Below are 16433 nucleotides of genomic sequence, written 5' to 3' on the forward strand. Positions count from 1 at the left end.
ACGCCCCGACCCACTCCGTATACCACCGCCCGCAGCCTTCCCTACACACCCCGCCCTCTCCTATAGCCCTCGTCCCCTCCCTGTATCACCCCATCCCCTCCCATACCCCCGCCCGATCCCTCTCATACCAACTCCTCCCTATACCGCCCCTCGTTTATAGCACCCCCGGTCCCCTCCCACCTCCCATCTCCTCCCTATAGCCCCCCGCCCCCCTCCCTATACCACCTCATCCCCTCCCATACCTCCCGCCTCCCTCCCCTCCCCCTCCGGCCCCTCCCTCGCTGTAGGGCTCCGTCCCCCGCCGCCCCCCCGCCACAGCGCGGCTCCCGCCCCCGCGCCCCGCCCGGCCGCGCTGCCCGCGCTCCCCGCGCAGCTCCGCAGTCCGGCGCAGCCCCGGCCGGGAGAAGATGGCGGATCGCGCCGAGATGTTCTCGCTTTCCACCTTCCACTCGCTCTCCCCGCCCGGCTGCAGGTGAGCCCGGCCCGGAGCGCGGGGAGGGGGGGCGGGATGCCCGGGGCCCGCCGCTGCGGGGGGCTTGACCGCTGCGGGCCGCGCCGGAGGGGCCCGGGGCCCGGGGAGGGGGGGGCGGCGGCATGGCGGGCCCGGGCCCCCGCCGCTCCCCCGCCCGTTCACCTTGGGATGCCGGGGCCGCGCTGCCCGCCCGCTGCTGCGGGCCCGGCCCGGGCAATAACGACGCAGTGCTTCCCCCCTTCCTCGGAGCGGCTCCATCCGCTCCCTCCCGGGCCCGGTGGGGGGGCGGTGCTGGGGTTCGGGGATCTCCTCCGTCTCCCCCTCCTCACGGAGGGGCAGAGCCCTTCTAGGGCTGAGGGCCCCCCCGGCCCGGCCCGGCCGTGCCCGGTGCCGCCGCATCCCGCCGCGCGGGGGGAGCCGCCGCCGCCGCCTCTTTGTCTCTCCCGAGGCGCCGCAGCGGCCCCGGCCGCGGCCGGGGGTGCTGGATGCCGGCGCCGGGATCGGGCCCCGCAGGGTCCGGCGCCCCCGGGAGAAGGGGTCGTTCGGCCCCCGGGGCTCGCAGGCGGCCCCCGCCGGGGCTCGGTGCGCCCCGGGCCAGAGGCGGGCGAAAGGCCGGTGCGTGCCGAGGGCCGTGTCCCCCCCTCCGCCAGCCCCCGAGGGAGCTGCGCCAGCGCCCGGCGGTGCCGGTGGCGGGTCACCTTACCGCAGGTCCCGCGGGAGCCGGGGCCGCAGGACCGCGGGCCACCTGCCACCGGCCGGGCCGTCCTGGCGCATTCCCCGGGCAGCGGGGAGGGGGACGCGGCGGGGCCCTCACCCCGCTTCCCCGCACCTTGCCTGACCTTGGCAGGACCCCCTCCGGGCTGGGGTCCCTGGGCGAGCAGCGGGGTGCGGGGCCGTGGGGCTGGACGGGAGCTGGGCACGGGATGGGCTGGCTCGGCAGGGGGCTGTGGGGTGGCGAAGGGTGGGAGATGGCGGCGGGGGGCATCTGTCTGGGCGTGCGGAAGCTGTGGAACCAGGGGGCTGGGGTCTAGTGGGGGTGGGGGATGTGCCCTTGGTTGGTTCTGGCCCACACTGGGCAAGTCTCACGTCCCCTTCCCCGGGCGTCCCCTTCCCTTCCCCTTCCCCAGCCACGCTGCACAGCGGGACCCTGGGGCGTCCCGGCTTGTGGTGGTGCAGGGACTGGAGCACACGGCCTCTGCTGTGGCTGCCCGGCTCCTTCCCACCTCTCTCCTGGGATGTGGGCAAATCTCTGGGTGTCTCAGCTGTGTCCTCCTCACAGCGCTCCCCGTTCAGCCCCCAAGCCCTGCTGTGCAGGGTCAGAGCTGGCCCCGGCAGGTCTGTGCGCTTTGCTACCAGGGATGTGTCCCAGCCAGGGCAGTGAGAGGCAGGTGAGGGCAGACCCTCCAGGACCCCCAGCCTGACCCAGATCCACCCTTTCCCCCCGGGGAAGGAGGCAGCCTGGGGAGTGGGCGCAGCACCCCTGCACCAGCCCAGGGAAGAGGGTCAAATCTGCAGGGCAGTGAGTGCACCTGCGTCTCACTGAGCACCTGCGGGTCCCCAGAGCCTGGCAGGGCCTGGTGAGGGAGAGTGAGGCCCAAGCTATCACCAGCACCAGGGCACAGCACCGGCATGCCCAGCCTAGCAGGGGCTGCATCTGGATTGTGCCCTTTTCAAGGAGGCCTGTGGGGAGGTTGTGCCCAGCCTGGGGGTTGGTGAGGCTGGTGACCAGGGTGGGATCCCCTGACACTCCAGGAAGGGAAGGAGAAGCCGGTCAAGGTGATGTGGTGGGGAGAGATCACTGTGGAAAGGCCATGGTGCACATGCTGCGGGGCCTCAGCAGGGCTCCTGTGAAGCAGCTCTTGTCTCCTGGTCCAGGGCACCAGCCCCACTGGGGATGGCTGCAGGTCTGGCCATTGGGAACCCTGGGTGCCAGTCAAAGGTTTGGGATGGGGGATGCTGGCTGGGACCAGGCCCCTGAGGGTCCTCACTGACCTCCTTGTGACCTTCCCTGCCTTGGGAGCAGCTGGGGGTCAGTGAGTGGGGTGAGGGCACATCTGCTGGCTGGGTCCCTGGCCCATCCCTGTGGGAGAAGCCATTGCAGCACCACTGCCGGGGCAAACTGTCCAGGGAGCTGGTCTGAAAATAATGAGGAAACTCAATCTTTCTGTGGCCTGCTGGGTTGTCACTCCCTCCTCGGGAAGCCCAGCCCCTGGCAGCTCCCATGCAAACACTGGTGTGCGTGCAGGTGTGTACCCCACTGTGTGCCCTGCTCCCCATCCCTGCACCACCCTGCTCCCTGTGCCTCAGGGGTGGGTGATGCCCCATTTGGGTTCCAGCTCCTGGCCCTCCCCTCCTCCAGCCTGTCCTGGCTCAGGACATGTCAAAGCCGGGGTGGTGAGGCTGGCCTGGGGTGCGCAGTGGGGTGCTGGGTCCCTGCATACCCTGTGGTAGGGCGTCCTGCTGCCTCCTGTTGTTCCTGACCACAGTCTCCATGTGTGGGGCTGGGGAGAGCTCCTCCCTCCCCAAACCACTGCTTTGGCTCCACTTCAGCTCAGGAACCTTACTCAGGTGCTTCCCACCCACATCACTGTGGCTGGCCATGGTGTCCCATGCAGCCATTGTGGGGATGGACGCCATCCTTCCTGCCTGCTGCTCGTCACCAGTGTGTCTGGGGTGCTCTTACTGTGTCCTTGCACCCACAGCAATGGTGCTGCACCTTCTCTGGCTGGAGCGGGGCTATGGCCAAGGTCCCCAAGGGTCCCCTTGGGGTGGCTGTGGGGCTGGGCTGGCTCTCGCTGGCAGCCCCATCCCACTGTGCCCGCCCCAGCTCAGTAGTGCCGTGACCTAGAAATTTCAGCCGTAGTTTGTTGTGGCGGTCGCTCCCCACTGAGGGGGGACAGCATCCCTGAGCAGCTGGAGCCTGGCTGGATGCAGGCAGGAGCCCTGTGTGGGGCAGGACTGCTGTGCCAGGTGTGCATGTCCCCTCAGCTGGGATGGGGGATGGTGGAGGAGTTTGTCCACTGGGTGAGGAGGGTCCAGGGGCATGGGAGCAGAGCCTGGCTGGGGGTTTGCAGGACCCCAGCAAGTCTCCATCCCAGGAGGACCCATGGCCGTGCTGTTCCTGCCTCTGCCCAGGTGGCTGAGGGACCCCTGAGAGCCCCGCTCACCTCAGGGAGGGCGGCAGGTCCCAGCAGTCTGGCAGCAGGAGGGTTCTGCCCCTGCAGGAGAGCAGCCCCCAATGTTCTCTTGGGCTGTGGACACAGGCTTTGGTCCCCACCGCTCTGAGGGACCTGCTGCCCTACCCCTGCCTGGGGTCTGGAGTTTGGCCCAGACCTGTGCCCCACTGCAGGCCACGGCCATGGTCCCACCGCTGGCTCTGATGCTTTCGCCACAAATCTGCGAATATTTGATGCAGTCTCAATGGCCTACTTCTGGGAATTATGTGATTAGGGGAAATCTTTCTCCCTGTGAAATGGGAGTAAGTGCCCAGCCTCCGTGCTGGGGCCAGGGGCTGGAAAAAGGGAGCTCAGGGCAAAGGGAGGGTGGCAGCCCAGGAGGCAGCTGTGGCTATGGGGGCTGTGACCCCCCTACCCTGTGGGGGTCTGCTCCTGCTGCCAGCTGGGTCCCAGGGCTGGGCCCCAACAAGGCCCCAGTGAGAACCCAGACCTGCTCCTGCAGGAGGAGCCCCACCTGCCCTGGCCCTTCCTGGGGTGCTGCTGGGCTGTGGGGGGCCCTGGGTGTCCCCCGACGCTGTGGGGGTGGGCAGAGGGTCCCTGCCAGCTCCCGGGCGCTGCCGCACCTCCCACCTTACAGAGCCACCAGAAACGTTTGGTTTCCGTTTTCTGACACCAAATCCTGCCAAGAGTTGTCTTTTTCCTTTTTTTTTTCTTTTTTTTTTTTTTCCCCTTCCCTTTCCCTGCAGAAACCGCTGGTTTCCATGACACCCCGGTTCCCAAGGAAAGGCTGGTCTTGGTTTCTCGAGTGCCCTTACCCTGGGCAGGGGCAGCCCTGGCACTGCCTGTGGGACAGGCAGGGAGGCAGCGTGGGCGAGGCTGGGGTGTCAGGGCACGGATCCTGCCTTGCCATCCCCATCCCTGCCTGCATGGGGTTAGGCGTAAAATAAAGGTTACACCTAAAATAAACCCCCAAGGCCTGGGAAGCAGCCCTGCAGCACGGGTCACCCCCAAGCTGCCAGTGGCAGCAACTGTCCCCTCGCTGCCCGTCCTCCAGCATGTGCCTTGGGTCTGGCTCAAGGGGTTTTGCTGGGCAGGAAATTTGGGGGATGTGCTGCCCACCATGGTGGTGGTCTCAGCATCTCCACTCAGCCAGGGGCAACCCATGGCTGCATGGCCCTGAGCCACACAGGGCTCTCACCGCCCCATTGTGAGGCCGGTGGTAAATCCGGGCAGTTTGCAGCGAGCCGGGCGGGAGCAGCGTGGCACTGAGGGTGGCCACCCCGGGCACTGCTGTGGCTATCGCCCTCCCCATCGTCTCTGGCCTTGCCTGGCTCCCAGCATGGGGCAGGGCACTGGGCTGTGGCTCAGGGTCCTGGGCCCGGTGCCGCTGGTCAGAGCGTGCCATGTCGGCGTGGCTGGTGCCGGTGCCCTGGCTGATGGTCTTAGGCCGGCACGTCCCTGCAGTGCTGCCCAGCTGCTGCGCCCATGCTGGCACCTTGGGGTGATGGCGGTACAATGCCAGTGTGTGCCTGCAGTGCTGCTCAACTCTCCGGGCCCTCCTGATGCTGTGGGGAAAACGGGAGGCATTTCCCTGAGGTCTGTCATCGTGTGGCCCCTGCCCTGACATCCCCGTCCCTCTCCCCAGGCCCCCCCAGGACATCAGCCTGGAGGAGTTTGACGATGAGGATCTGTCGGAGATCACGGATGACTGCGGCATTGGGCTGAACTACGACTCGGACCACTATGAGAAGGTGCAGGAGCTGAGCGTGCCGAGCCCCCCCGCGCCCCGGGATGCAGTGGCTGCACAGAGTTTTGGTGGGGACTGGGTGGGGACATTGACCCGGCAAAGGCCCTCCAGGAGCAGAAGGTGCAGGGCCCCCTGTGTCAGGGCACTGAGGGGATGCGGTGCAGGGTGCAGGCAGGGTTCTGAGCCCAGGAACCCCTGGCATGGCTGGACACCTCTGGTCTCCCACCACCTCTGGCTAAGCCCCATGGAGTGGCTGAAGGGAGCGTGGGTGGCTCAGCAGCCAGCCCTGTGCTGGCCCCACCAGCTGGGTGCCTGCCTGCCGCTGCACTCCCGTGGCTCCAGTGGCTCCTGTTTACTCAGCTCTGCCCAGCTTCGGGGGAGAAGTGCTGGGGAAACGGGCAGGGGCCAGGCAGGCTTCTGGGTGAGATTAAGTGCTGGGTGTTGAGGCCAAGAGAGGCAGGGTGCTGGCAGAGCCAGGAGGGGGCCCTGGCACTTTTCTCTTGGAGACCCTCATCCTGTTGGGGCAGGAGTTGGAGCTGCTTCCAGCCCAGTGCCGGCAGAGCTGCTGGGGAGGGTCACACCGCTGCAGCGTGCCAGCCTGGGGAACGGGGCCATGGCCAGGATGAGTTTGAGTGTCATGGCTGTTAACTCAGTGCTGCATCCCCAGGACTGCCTGGTGTTGGAGCGCGGCGAGCAGCCGCACCCCGTCTGCACCTTCCAGGATGACTTCCAAGAGTTCGAGATGATTGACGACAATGAGGAGGAGGAGGAAGAAGAAGAGGAGGAGGAGGAGGGCAACGAGCTGGAAGCACCACCATCCCCTTCAGCCTCACCCATCCCCTCACCTGCCCTGGAAGAGACGCAGAAGCACCGACCTACCACCCTCAACCTGACAGCCCCAGGCACCCAGGTGAGGGCCGGGGCAGCTGGGAGGGCTGTCAGCACCCCCTGCCCCCGGGGTCTCTGCCCCCCTGCCGCCGGGATGGCAGAGGAGGAGCAGGGCTCTGGGGCGCAGCATGGGAAGGGGTCCCACAGAGGTGGGCTCTGCCCAGGGTAGAGGGGCTGAGGACTGCACCAACCCCAGGGTGGTGAGCACCAGCAGGAGCAGAGAAGGGCAAAATGACGCCAGCTCTGCAGTGGCGGGGCTGAGCTGAGGGCGTTGGAGATGTGTCTGTGCGTGGCCCCTGCACTCCCCCTGCCAGGCCCTGGCCTGAGGGTCCCGGAGGATCCAGGGGTCCCCAGGGCGAGCGGGGTGTCTGGGGTGTCTGTGAGTGCTGGAGGGGTGTGGGCCGCTGCTGGCTGTGGACACAGTAGGTGTCATGTGCTGGCCCTGTGCATCACACGTGCGTGTGCACTGGTGTGTGCATGCGTGCATAGGTGCTCGTGCATTCTGTGTCCCTCCTTTTCCATCCCTGGAGCTGGGCTTGGGGGCTCCCCCGGGGTGTGTGGGGGTCCCTGTGTCCCCATGCGCACGCGTGTGCGGTGCTGGCCCCGAGCTACTGCACCACCGCAGTGTGTGGGAAGCTGCGTGTGGTGCTGCCTGCATCCGGCTGCGTTGCCATGGTGCTGGGGGGCTTTCGGGATTCTCGGCCCCCCCCTCCTGGGAGGGCACCGCATGCTGCTGGGGCTGTGGGGGCTGTGGGACTTGGCCGGGCTGGCACAGGAGGGTGACAAAGCCCCAGGGCTCACCCTCAGACTCTCCCAGCCCTGACTCACTGCACCCTGGTGGGATGCACCGGCAAAGCTGGATCCCACCAGCCACCCTGGTCCATCGTCTGCTGGGATGTGAGCGAAGACCCTGGTGATGGCTGGATTTAGCCCCCACCAGTGTGCCTAGGGTGCAAATCCCGGTCGGTAACCCTTGCTTTGTCCTGTTTGCACTGGTCCCAGGAGGAGGCAAGACCCTGGTCCTCGGGACCCGTTGTCTCCCAGCACCCTTCCCCGTCCCTCCCCAGCACCCATCCCTGGGGCTGTGGCACAGCCTGTGCGATGCCCGACCCTCCCCACTGTGCTGGGTCCCCACTGCCATGCTTGTGCATGCCCTGTGGCACATGGCGCCAGCCCCACTCCCTAATCTCCTGCTCGGCAGGATTATTGCTGCCTGCACTTCCCGCCAGGACTAATCCACAGCTGCCGCCATGCCGGACGGGCAGCCCTGGCCGTGCCCGCTCCTGCCTGCACCACGGGGCTGGCAGCTCTTTGGGGGAGGCAGAAGGGTCCTACCTGTGGGGGTTGGGCTCCGCTCTCTGGGAGGCAGGGTGCGGCAGGGCCTCATGCTGGGGGTCCTGTGGCATCAGCACCCGTGCTGGCGTGTCCCCTGCCAGGTGTTGTCCCCAGGGCCCCGTGGGACAGGCAGCGTGCCATCCCTTGGTCCCGCTCTGTGGCAGGTGCTGCCGGGCATGCATCTGGCTGGGCAGGGGAGCTGGGGACGTTGCGGCCCTAATCTGGATAAGCTCCTGGGCACGTGGCCTGGGTGCTGCCAAGCCAGCGGGGAGCACTGAGCTGTGCCGAGGGGCATCCCCGGGCGGGCCCAGCCGTGTTTGGTGTCCCTGCGCAGCCCCTGCTGGGCACACCAGCTCTCCTGCCTTGCTGCGTCCCCAAATGTGCCTTAGGACTCGGCTACTTCACACACACACACCCCCCCCCCCCCCCCCCCCGGGGCTCGCCCACCCACTCTGGCTCTGCTTTTTCCCCAGGACTCCCTGAACAACAACGGCAGCTTCGCACCGCCAGCTCACCGTACCACCTGGCAGGACGCCCTTCTCCACTCCTCCTCCTCCTCTTCCTCACACACTGGTGAGCATGGGGACCCAGTCCAGAGTGTGACACTGGGTTGGGGGGTCCCTGCAGCCCTTTGGTTAAAGCCTGGTGGGTTTTGGCCCTGGCACAGGGGCAGAGAGCTGACGTGAGGCTCTGCCTTCCCTTGCAGGACACTCATCTCCCCACGCCTGCATCCAGGATGGACCCTGCCTGGAGAGCCCGAAGGGGCCGAGCCCCAGCGGGGCTGGGCAGGCCCCCGCCTTGCTGCAGCCCTCCCCCTTTGACTCGCAAGGCAACAGCCACGAGTCCCTGGCACATGGTAACCCATCGCCCCCGAGAGCCGGGGAAGATTATAACATGAATATCATCTCCTCTGCGCTCCGAGCACCGCACTCCCCGTCGCGCCTCTGCCAGCTGCCTCCTAAACCATCTCTCTCTCCAACAGGGCCTGCGGCTCCTCCTGGCCCCCCCACCGGCCCCGACGCAGGCTCACTGCCCCAGGCCACCACAGCTGCCGATGGCTGCCCTGCCCCACCAAAGCACGAAGCGGCTGGTGGCTGGGAGAGGCCGGCACCCGGCGAAGGGGGTGCCCTGGGGGCTGGGAGCCTGGGGTCCCCCACGGCCCCTGGCAAGCAGCCTGGCTCCCTGCTGTCCCAGGAGGAGCTGGCAGCCAGGGCCGTCGCTGAGCGGCACAACGGGCAGGGCGCCCGGCTGATGGGCACCTACATGTGCCCTGTGGGGCCAGCGGAGCCGCTCAGCTCCGATGGGGAGGGCCCCCAGTCTGGCCGGGCGGCCAGCGTGCGCGGGCACCCCTCAGGCTCCTCGGAGACCACCTCGCCCTCCTCAGACCCTGGCATCGAGGCTGACCTCACCAGCAGGACCACCAAGCCCTTCCTGCCCGGCAGCCGGCACAGCGAAGACCTCAGCTCGCCCGGCTCTGACTCGGACGTGGAGGGGGAGATCGAGGCAGCCTTTGCTGGTGGGCGCCTGGTCAGCAACATGATCTCCTCCATCTCTGAGACGGAACTGGACCTGAGCAGCGACAGCAGCAGCGGCAGGTCCTCCCACCTCACCAACTCCATCGAGGAGGCCAGCTCGCCCACCTCGGAGGCTGAGCTGGAGACAGAGCTGGAGGCCCCCGGTCTGATGGGCATCAAGGACTCCTTGCTGCTGGACAAAGGCAAGGAGGAGGAGGAGGAGACCCTGGAGAGAGAGCTCCCGGAACGCAGCATGGTAAGGCGGGAGAGCCTGGCAGAGCTGAAGATGGAGGGCTACTATGACAGCCTGAACCCAGTGGACTCCTCCGCGCCTGTGGGCCAGACAGATGTCTCCACCTCCAGCCCCCTGGACCTGAAGATCGACCCAGACCACAGCCTGGAGAGCATCCGGCGCTCCTTCTACCTGCCTGTGGGGCCCAAGCTGATGCCTGAGGCAGATGAGGAGGACAACAGCGAGTATGACTCCGACTCAGAGTCAGAGCCTGACCTGAGTGAGGACTCGGACTCACCCTGGCTGCTCAGCAACCTTGTCAACAAGATGATCTCAGAGGGCTCCTACCCCATCAAGTGCCCAGATGAGTGCTTCCAGCAGACCCACTCGCTCTGTGACACCATCTCCCCGGCCTCCGACTTGGAGCCTGAGATCCTAAGTGAGGCGTTGGATGGGGAGCCTGGCTCGCGGGACTCGCCAGTGGGCACGGGGGAGCCGGCTGCCCTGCCCCACTGCCAGCGCACTATTGAGCTGGTGGACATGGAGACACTGCGCAGCTCCCTCCAGCGCGCCGAGGACGAGCGGGCCCTGGGAGCTGGGATGGAGCCGCTGCCCGAGCTGCCCGCTGACGAGCCGGGCCCCTTCCTCTTCCTGAGCAACCCCACCAACGACACCATTGCACCCGTCTTCCCGGGGCACCCCGTCACCCTCGACAGGCTGGGCGCCTCTGAGGTCCTGGCCACCTTTGGTTGCTGCCCTGGGCCACCCCGTGCCTCCCTGCGCACCTCCCCTGGCACCGAGGCCACCGCTGAGGAGCACCGTGCCACCGCGGTGCCACCAGCCACCGGCCCAGAGGACTGGGCTGTCAACAGGGACCTGGACTCGGGGGTTCTGGAGGCAGACGACATGATCGACGATGTCCGGTTAGCGCCCCAGGGGCAGAGCCCCGACACTGGCCCACCTGCCCTGGATGTCTCCACCGCCAAGACCAACCGTGGCTTCACCATGGCCTACTCCACAGACGAGGACGAGGTGCCCTACCTGAAGGGCTCCCCCTTCTCCGAGGACCCGCTGCGGGGAAGCTTGGGGGGGGAGTTGCCACCTGCTCCCGGGGCGCTGGAGCCACGGGCACTGGATGAGTCCCTGGCCTACGATTCGGTGAAGTACACGCTGGTTGTGGACGAGCACACGCAGCTGGAGCTGGTGAGCCTGCGGCGCTGCACCTCGGTGCTGAGCGACGACAGCGACCTGCTCCGTGCCTGCGATCGCTGCGACCTGGAGGACGAGGCGGCCTTTGGGGATGGGCTGGTGGCCCCTGATGCCCACAGCTCCTCCGAGGATTCGTCCCCTGAGGCTGACCTGCAGTTCTCCAAGAAGTTCCTCAATGTTTTCGTCAACAGCACCTCCCGCTCCTCCAGTAAGTGACCCACGCTGTGCTGTGCTGCACCATGCCATGCTGTGCTATGCCATGCCATGCTGTCCTGGGCTGCTCTGTGTGCTGTTGGCCAGCTGGCTGCCCTCTGCCGTCTTGCCTCAGCCATCCTGGCCGTGGATGGCACCATCCCTGTGTGGCATGGCATGGGAGGTGGGACAGGGGCAGAGCAGCTGTAGGGGGTGTAGGCCTGGACCCGAAGGCTGTCAGCTCTCCCCGTGGGGCTGTGAGGTTTTGCCCAACATGCCTTCACATCAGCGCCCTGTGGGGTCCTCAGTGCCTTGGGTTGCTGGGTGGGGGGCACAGGGCCAGGGGCTCAGATGTGGCCCCTCGAGGAGAGGCCTGAGTCCATGGGTGATGGCCATCTGCTCCCTGCTCCCCTCGCCTCAAGGGTTCTGCAGCCCCCTGGGGTGGGCAGAGGCAGGGGGTGCCCCCTGGCCCCACGGCAGCCCTCTCCTCTGCAGGCACGGAGTCCTTTGGGCTGTTCTCCTGCATGGTGAACGGGGAGGAGCGGGAGCAAACCCACCGGGCCGTCTTCAGGTGAGCAGCGAGCCCGGCCATGCTGGCCCTGGCCATGAGCAGGGGGGGTCTCGCAGGGCCCCCTCTCCTGCGGCTCTGCCCCTCCCTGTCCGCATCTTCCTTCTGGCCATCCCCCCCAGGTTCATCCCACGCCATGAGGACGAGCTGGAGCTGGATGTGGATGACCCCATCCTGGTGGAGCTGGAGGAGGATGACTACTGGTACCGGGGCTACAACATGCGAACGGGGGAGAGGGGCATCTTCCCCGCCTTCTATGCCCATGAGGTTGTTGGCCAAGCCAGGGATGCCATCGGTAGGAGTCTGCGGGGTCCCTGGGGCTGTGGGGGGTGGTGGGGGACATGGGGGGGCTTGGGGCACTGTTTCCTCGTCCCCTTCCCTGCGCAGGCCTGAAGAGGAACCCATGCTGGGTGGAGCGGTTCAATGTGCAGTTCCTGGGCTCGGTGGAGGTGCCGTACCACCAAGGCAACGGCATCCTCTGCGCCGCCATGCAGAAGGTGAGCATGAGGGAGGGGGCGTGGCAGCTTGGACCCCCTCCTCATCCCCATGCCAGTGTAAGCTCTGCCCTCGCATGCTCACCCTGCCTTGCCCCCAGATTGCCACCACCAGGAAGCTGACAGTGCACCTGCGCCCGCCGGCCAGCTGCGACCTGGAGATCACACTGCAGGGCATCAAGCTCATCCTGACTGTCACCGAGTACAGCCGGGAAGAGGAGGTGAGGGGCACGGGTGGGCTGGGGGAGGAGCGGGTGCCTGCCCTGCTGTGAGCCAGGCTCCCAGACCTCGGCTGACCTTTCTCTTCCAGTTTGAGCGCTGCAGCCACTTCTTCCAGATGAAGAACATCTCCTTCTGTGGGTGCCACCCCCGGAACAGCTGGTGAGACCCCCTCCTCCCACAGCCCCCTGGGTGCTCCCAGCCCCAAGGGACTGCCCCCTCCATCCCCTCCCTGGGGCATCACACTACTGTGGTGCCACACCAGGCCCCCCTGCTTGGTCCCCACCCCACCATGGCTGCCCCAGCCCCAGGCGTCCCCTCCACAGAGCCCCCCAGGTCCACTGGACTGCCCCACAGGGCAGGTGTGAGGTGTCCCCCCCCTTCACCCTGCCTCTCCCTGCAGCTACTTCGGGTTCATCACCAAGCACCCGGTGCTGAGCCGCTTCGCCTGCCACGTCTTCGTCTCCCAGGAATCCATGCGGCACGTCGCCGAATGCGTCGGGTAAGATGGGGACAGGGATGCGTGCGGCTGCGTGGGGCACAGTGTAGGGCTGGTTGTGCCAGGGCTGGGGGTGCAGCAGGGCTGGATGCCAGAGGCCTGGCTGTGCCAGGGCTGGGGGCACAGGAGGGTTCGCTGCTGGGGGTCTGGGTATAGCCAGGCTGGCTGTGCTGGTGCGCTGGGTGCAGGGGGGCTGGCTCTGCCATGGGTGGGGGTGCCAGGGGTCTGGGTCCTGCAGGTCTGGGTGCAGCAGGGGTCTGTGCCCGGTCTGGGGGTGCAGGGGGTCTCAGTGTAGCTGGGCTGGCTATGCCAGGGTGTGGGCGCAGGGAGCCTGGCTGTGCCAGGCCTGGGGTGCAGGGGGTTTGGGTGCGGGGCTCCGGGCCACAGCCCAGCTCTGAGCTGCCCAACGTGCTCTTCCTTGCAGACGAGCATTTCAGGAATATTACCAGGAGCACCTGGAGTACGCTTGCCCCACAGAGGACATTTACCTGGAGTAAGGGGGCAGGCATCGTGTCTCCTGCTTCTGCACTCCCCTCCAGCCCCACAGACGGCCAGAGACTCTGTCTGACCCCACAACCAGCCGGCTTGGCCCCCCCCTGCACATGCTCCAGCCCACGCCCCAAGGACTCCCCGCACATCCTCACCGCTTCTTGGGGGGCCAGGGGCCAGGCCACAGCTGCGGACCATGGGTGGGTATCTGGGGTGTGCCCAGCACCACCCTGGCCCTGTGCCCAGGGGACTCCAGCCACAGGGGGTGACGCAGCTGAGCCTCAGGGCTGGGGGAGAAGCTGCCCCCCCTGCATGAGCAAAGCCAGCACAGGGGCCACAGGAGCGGGGACCAGCTGTGACCCTGGCCAGCCGCTGTCGCAGGGGATAGCGATGCTAGGAGGTGAATGGGGTTGGGGGAGCATGGGGGGGCAAATGCTTGAGGGGCCCGTGAGGTAGGGGGGGGGGTCAACGGGATGAATGGGGCGGGGGGAGGCTGTAGGGGGCTGATGGGGGCATGGGGAGATGGGGCTGCTGGGGTGAGCACCTCCAGCCATGAAGCCTCTGAGTCCATCCTGTCCCCCTGCACAGTGGCAGCACCCACCCCCCCAGCCTCCTTGGGGGGGCTCCCCCCACAGCTGCAGGCCCCCAGGAATGTGCCGGTCCCCTCCACAGCCCCAATGCTGCAGCAGCCCCCCGGGGAGCGCAGCATGGCCCCTCCTGCCCCCAGTCCCCTCGCCTCCATCCCTGTCCCAGGCTCCTGCCCCACTGCCATCCCCTCCTCCCCAGGGGGCCGTGCTCCTGGGGGGCTGTGCCAGCCGTGGGACGCAGGACCAGCGTTCGGGCCTTGTTTGCCCTGCGAGAGGAAAGCCTGCAGCCGGGGCGGCTGCCAGGGTCCTGGGCACTGGGCAGGTGGCCGCCCCCGCTCCTCACTGCTGTGCCTGGTGATTTATTTTGCTTGCCGGCCCCGTATATCTGACCAGTGCTAGTTTAGTGACTATAACTCCACTCCGCTCTATGTACCAATATTTATCTCGTAACTCGAACAACAAGAGGAGTCCTGAGCAACTGACACTTGTACAAACCCTGGTTAAAGGTTCTCCCCTCACTGCCTTGTCATCCACTTGGTCTTTCAATAAAATATATGCTTGGTGTGACCGCGAGGCTGGGGAGGCTCTCTTGGTGCCACAGGGGCAGCTGGCCCCCCTCCCCGCCCCCCCCCAGGGCTGGGGCAGAGGGTGGGTCTGTGTGGGGTGCAAGGTGGGGGCACTGCACCGAGGAGTGGGGTGCACGGAGGAGAGTGCCTACAGGGAAGGCAGGGTGTTGTCAGGAGAGTGGGGAATGCAAGCATGCATGCGGGCTGCTGCCAGGGGCATGGGACTGCAGCGGGGTGTGCGGGGTGTATGGGTGCGTGTGCAGGAGGAGCAGGGGGTGTGGGTGCATGTGCAGGGGTCATGGGGACCATGGTGGGAGGTGCGTATGCAGGGTGTGGGTGCTGCATGGCTAGGTGGAAAGGGGTGTGTGTGCGAGAGGTGTAGGGCATGCATGGTGCTTGGGCCTGAATGTGCAGGAGCACTGGGGCACGTGGAGTATAGTGGTGTGTGTGCAGGGTCCAGCAGGATGTGTATGCAGAACGAACAGGACATGCAGGGTGTGTGGACGTGCATGTACAAGAGGCGCAGGGTGCATGGGTGTGTGAGTAGGAGGTGCAGCACACACAGGTGTGTGTACAAGAGGTGCAGGGCATGCAGGGTGCACAAGGGTGTGTGTACAAGAGGTGCTGGACACGCGTGGTGCACGGGGGTGTGTGCAGAAGGTGCAGGGTGCACGGCTGGGTGTGCAGGGTGCTGCAGGGTGCACACCAATGTGGCATGGCCCCTTGTGCTGTCCCCACGTCCTGGTGCCTCTTGCAGCCCATTTCTGCCTGAGTGTTGTCACCAGACTGCGGTGCCCCGAGGTCTGGGGTGCAGCTTCCCAGCTTGGTGGGGGCAGCAAGCCATGACCAGTGCAGGAGGACCCAGCCCTCGTGTGCCAGCCTATGGTGCCCAGTAGCAGAGAAGCCCCACAGACACACACTGGGTCCCAGCCTGTGCCTGTAGCTACCAGGAGAGAAGGCATCAGTGTCACTGAAATGGGCATTGCTGACATGGCATAGCAACAGGAGTATCAGGCATGGGGACAGCTGGGCTTGGGACCAGAGTGACACAGGGGCTGCTAGGTTCAGGCTGTGGGAACGGCCGGATACTGGGACCTCAGGGTGCGGGCACAGTGTTGCTGGGCTGGCAGCAAGGCTGTGGGGGACATGGGGCTGCTGTGGTGCATAGGACACAGCGGAAGCCCCACCACTTCCCTGTGCCAGTGCAGAGGTGACTGGTAACGTGCTGGGGGCTGCTGTAAGGCACTGACTCCCCTGGCCCCAAAGCCCATACTCTGTGCCCAGTTCCATGGGCTGTGTGGGAGGATGGCTCTCTGTGGGGGCGCAGGGCGTTTGACCCCAGCCCGGGCTACGCTCAGCTCTGGGCTGCAGGCCATAGGAGCAGCAGTGAGGGGGGTGCAGGAGCTGTGCTCGCCTCCCCAAATGCATCCCGGAGGAGCAGGACAGGCCCCAGAGAAGGTGCCTGGGCATGGGGCTGAGGTACCAGCCAGTTCCTGGTGCTTCCCTGGTATCCAGAGCGGAGCCACTGCCACAGGAAGCGAGCACAGCCATCTGCAGCCCCATTGCATCCCCTCGCTGTGCTGCCATCAGGGCCCCAAAGGCCCAGCCCTGGGGTGACCCTGGAGGCTGCTGCAGCAGCCCCTTGGCCGTGTGGCTCTTGCCCCTGCCTGTCCCCAGCACCTGGATTGCACCCTTCTCCTCCACCCTTGCCCCCAGCCCCCCGCCGGGGTGGCGCTGCCTCCTGGTGCCCCTCAGCTGCTGCTGCCGGCAGGTGACAGGAGAATAATGGTCACTTTATTGGCTGATGCATCTCGCCAGGTTGCATGTGCACGAGGCGCAGCAGCCAATCTTTATGCTAACTGTGCATTTAATTAAGTGTATTCCAGTTGGTGCCACTAAACCCAGACCACTGCTGAGCAGCCCGAGCATGTGCCAGTGAAAGGGTCGTGGTCCTGGGGAAAACTGGGGAATGATCAGGGGGACTGTGGGTCCTCCCATACTGGAGAGGCTGCCCGGCGCGGGTGGTCTTTCTCCCTCAGCTGCTGTTTTTCCCCCAAGGCAACCATGACGTCCAGGTTTCCTGGCAGCTGCAGACACCAAGTGAGGCTTTGTGTGCCTCCCTCAGCTCTTAGCACCTGGGCACCCCAGTGCCATGTGGACGGGGCCTGGTAACTGCCCTATGCCTCTGCACCCACTGCCAGCCCCGCTAGGACCTGCGCTGGCACTGCTTGGCACTGGGGGCTCTG

The 16433-nt window shown here is 66.4% G+C and overlaps 1 protein-coding gene across 2 annotated transcripts; it reads left to right on the plus strand.

Annotated features, from left to right (window-relative positions):
- The first annotated feature begins 298 nt into the window (after positions 1 to 298).
- Positions 299 to 13473, plus strand: MAPK8IP2 (mitogen-activated protein kinase 8 interacting protein 2). 2 transcript variants are annotated; one of them, XM_040596900.1, is made up of 13 exons: positions 299 to 472; positions 5294 to 5399; positions 6063 to 6305; positions 8092 to 8191; positions 8325 to 8474; positions 8601 to 10781; positions 11261 to 11336; positions 11456 to 11628; positions 11721 to 11830; positions 11929 to 12048; positions 12138 to 12208; positions 12450 to 12548; positions 12970 to 13473. In XM_040596900.1, exons 1-13 carry the CDS (start codon positions 408 to 410, stop codon positions 13040 to 13042), a joined length of 3567 nt encoding a protein of 1188 aa, XP_040452834.1. In that variant the 5' UTR covers positions 299 to 407; the 3' UTR covers positions 13043 to 13473. The 2 variants fall into 2 exon arrangements, with proteins under 2 accessions (XP_040452834.1, XP_040452832.1); XM_040596898.1 differs by having other exon boundaries at positions 8325 to 10781.
- The last annotated feature ends 2960 nt before the right edge of the window (positions 13474 to 16433 follow it).

This window comes from Falco naumanni, chromosome 5 (assembly GCF_017639655.2).
Source record: "Falco naumanni isolate bFalNau1 chromosome 5, bFalNau1.pat, whole genome shotgun sequence".
NCBI lineage: Eukaryota > Metazoa > Chordata > Aves > Falconiformes > Falconidae > Falco > Falco naumanni.

Bases quoted from the DNA above. Each gene is read 5' to 3' on its own strand.
- MAPK8IP2 (XM_040596898.1), top strand. From the start codon at position 408: ATGGCGGATCGCGCCGAGATGTTCTCGCTTTCCACCTTCCACTCGCTC. The intron at 473-5,293 runs GTGAGCCCGGCC...CCCTCTCCCCAG, and splicing joins CTCTCCCCGCCCGGCTGCAG to GCCCCCCCAGGACATCAGCC. The intron at 8,192-8,324 runs GTGAGCATGGGG...CTTCCCTTGCAG, and splicing joins CTCCTCTTCCTCACACACTG to GACACTCATCTCCCCACGCC.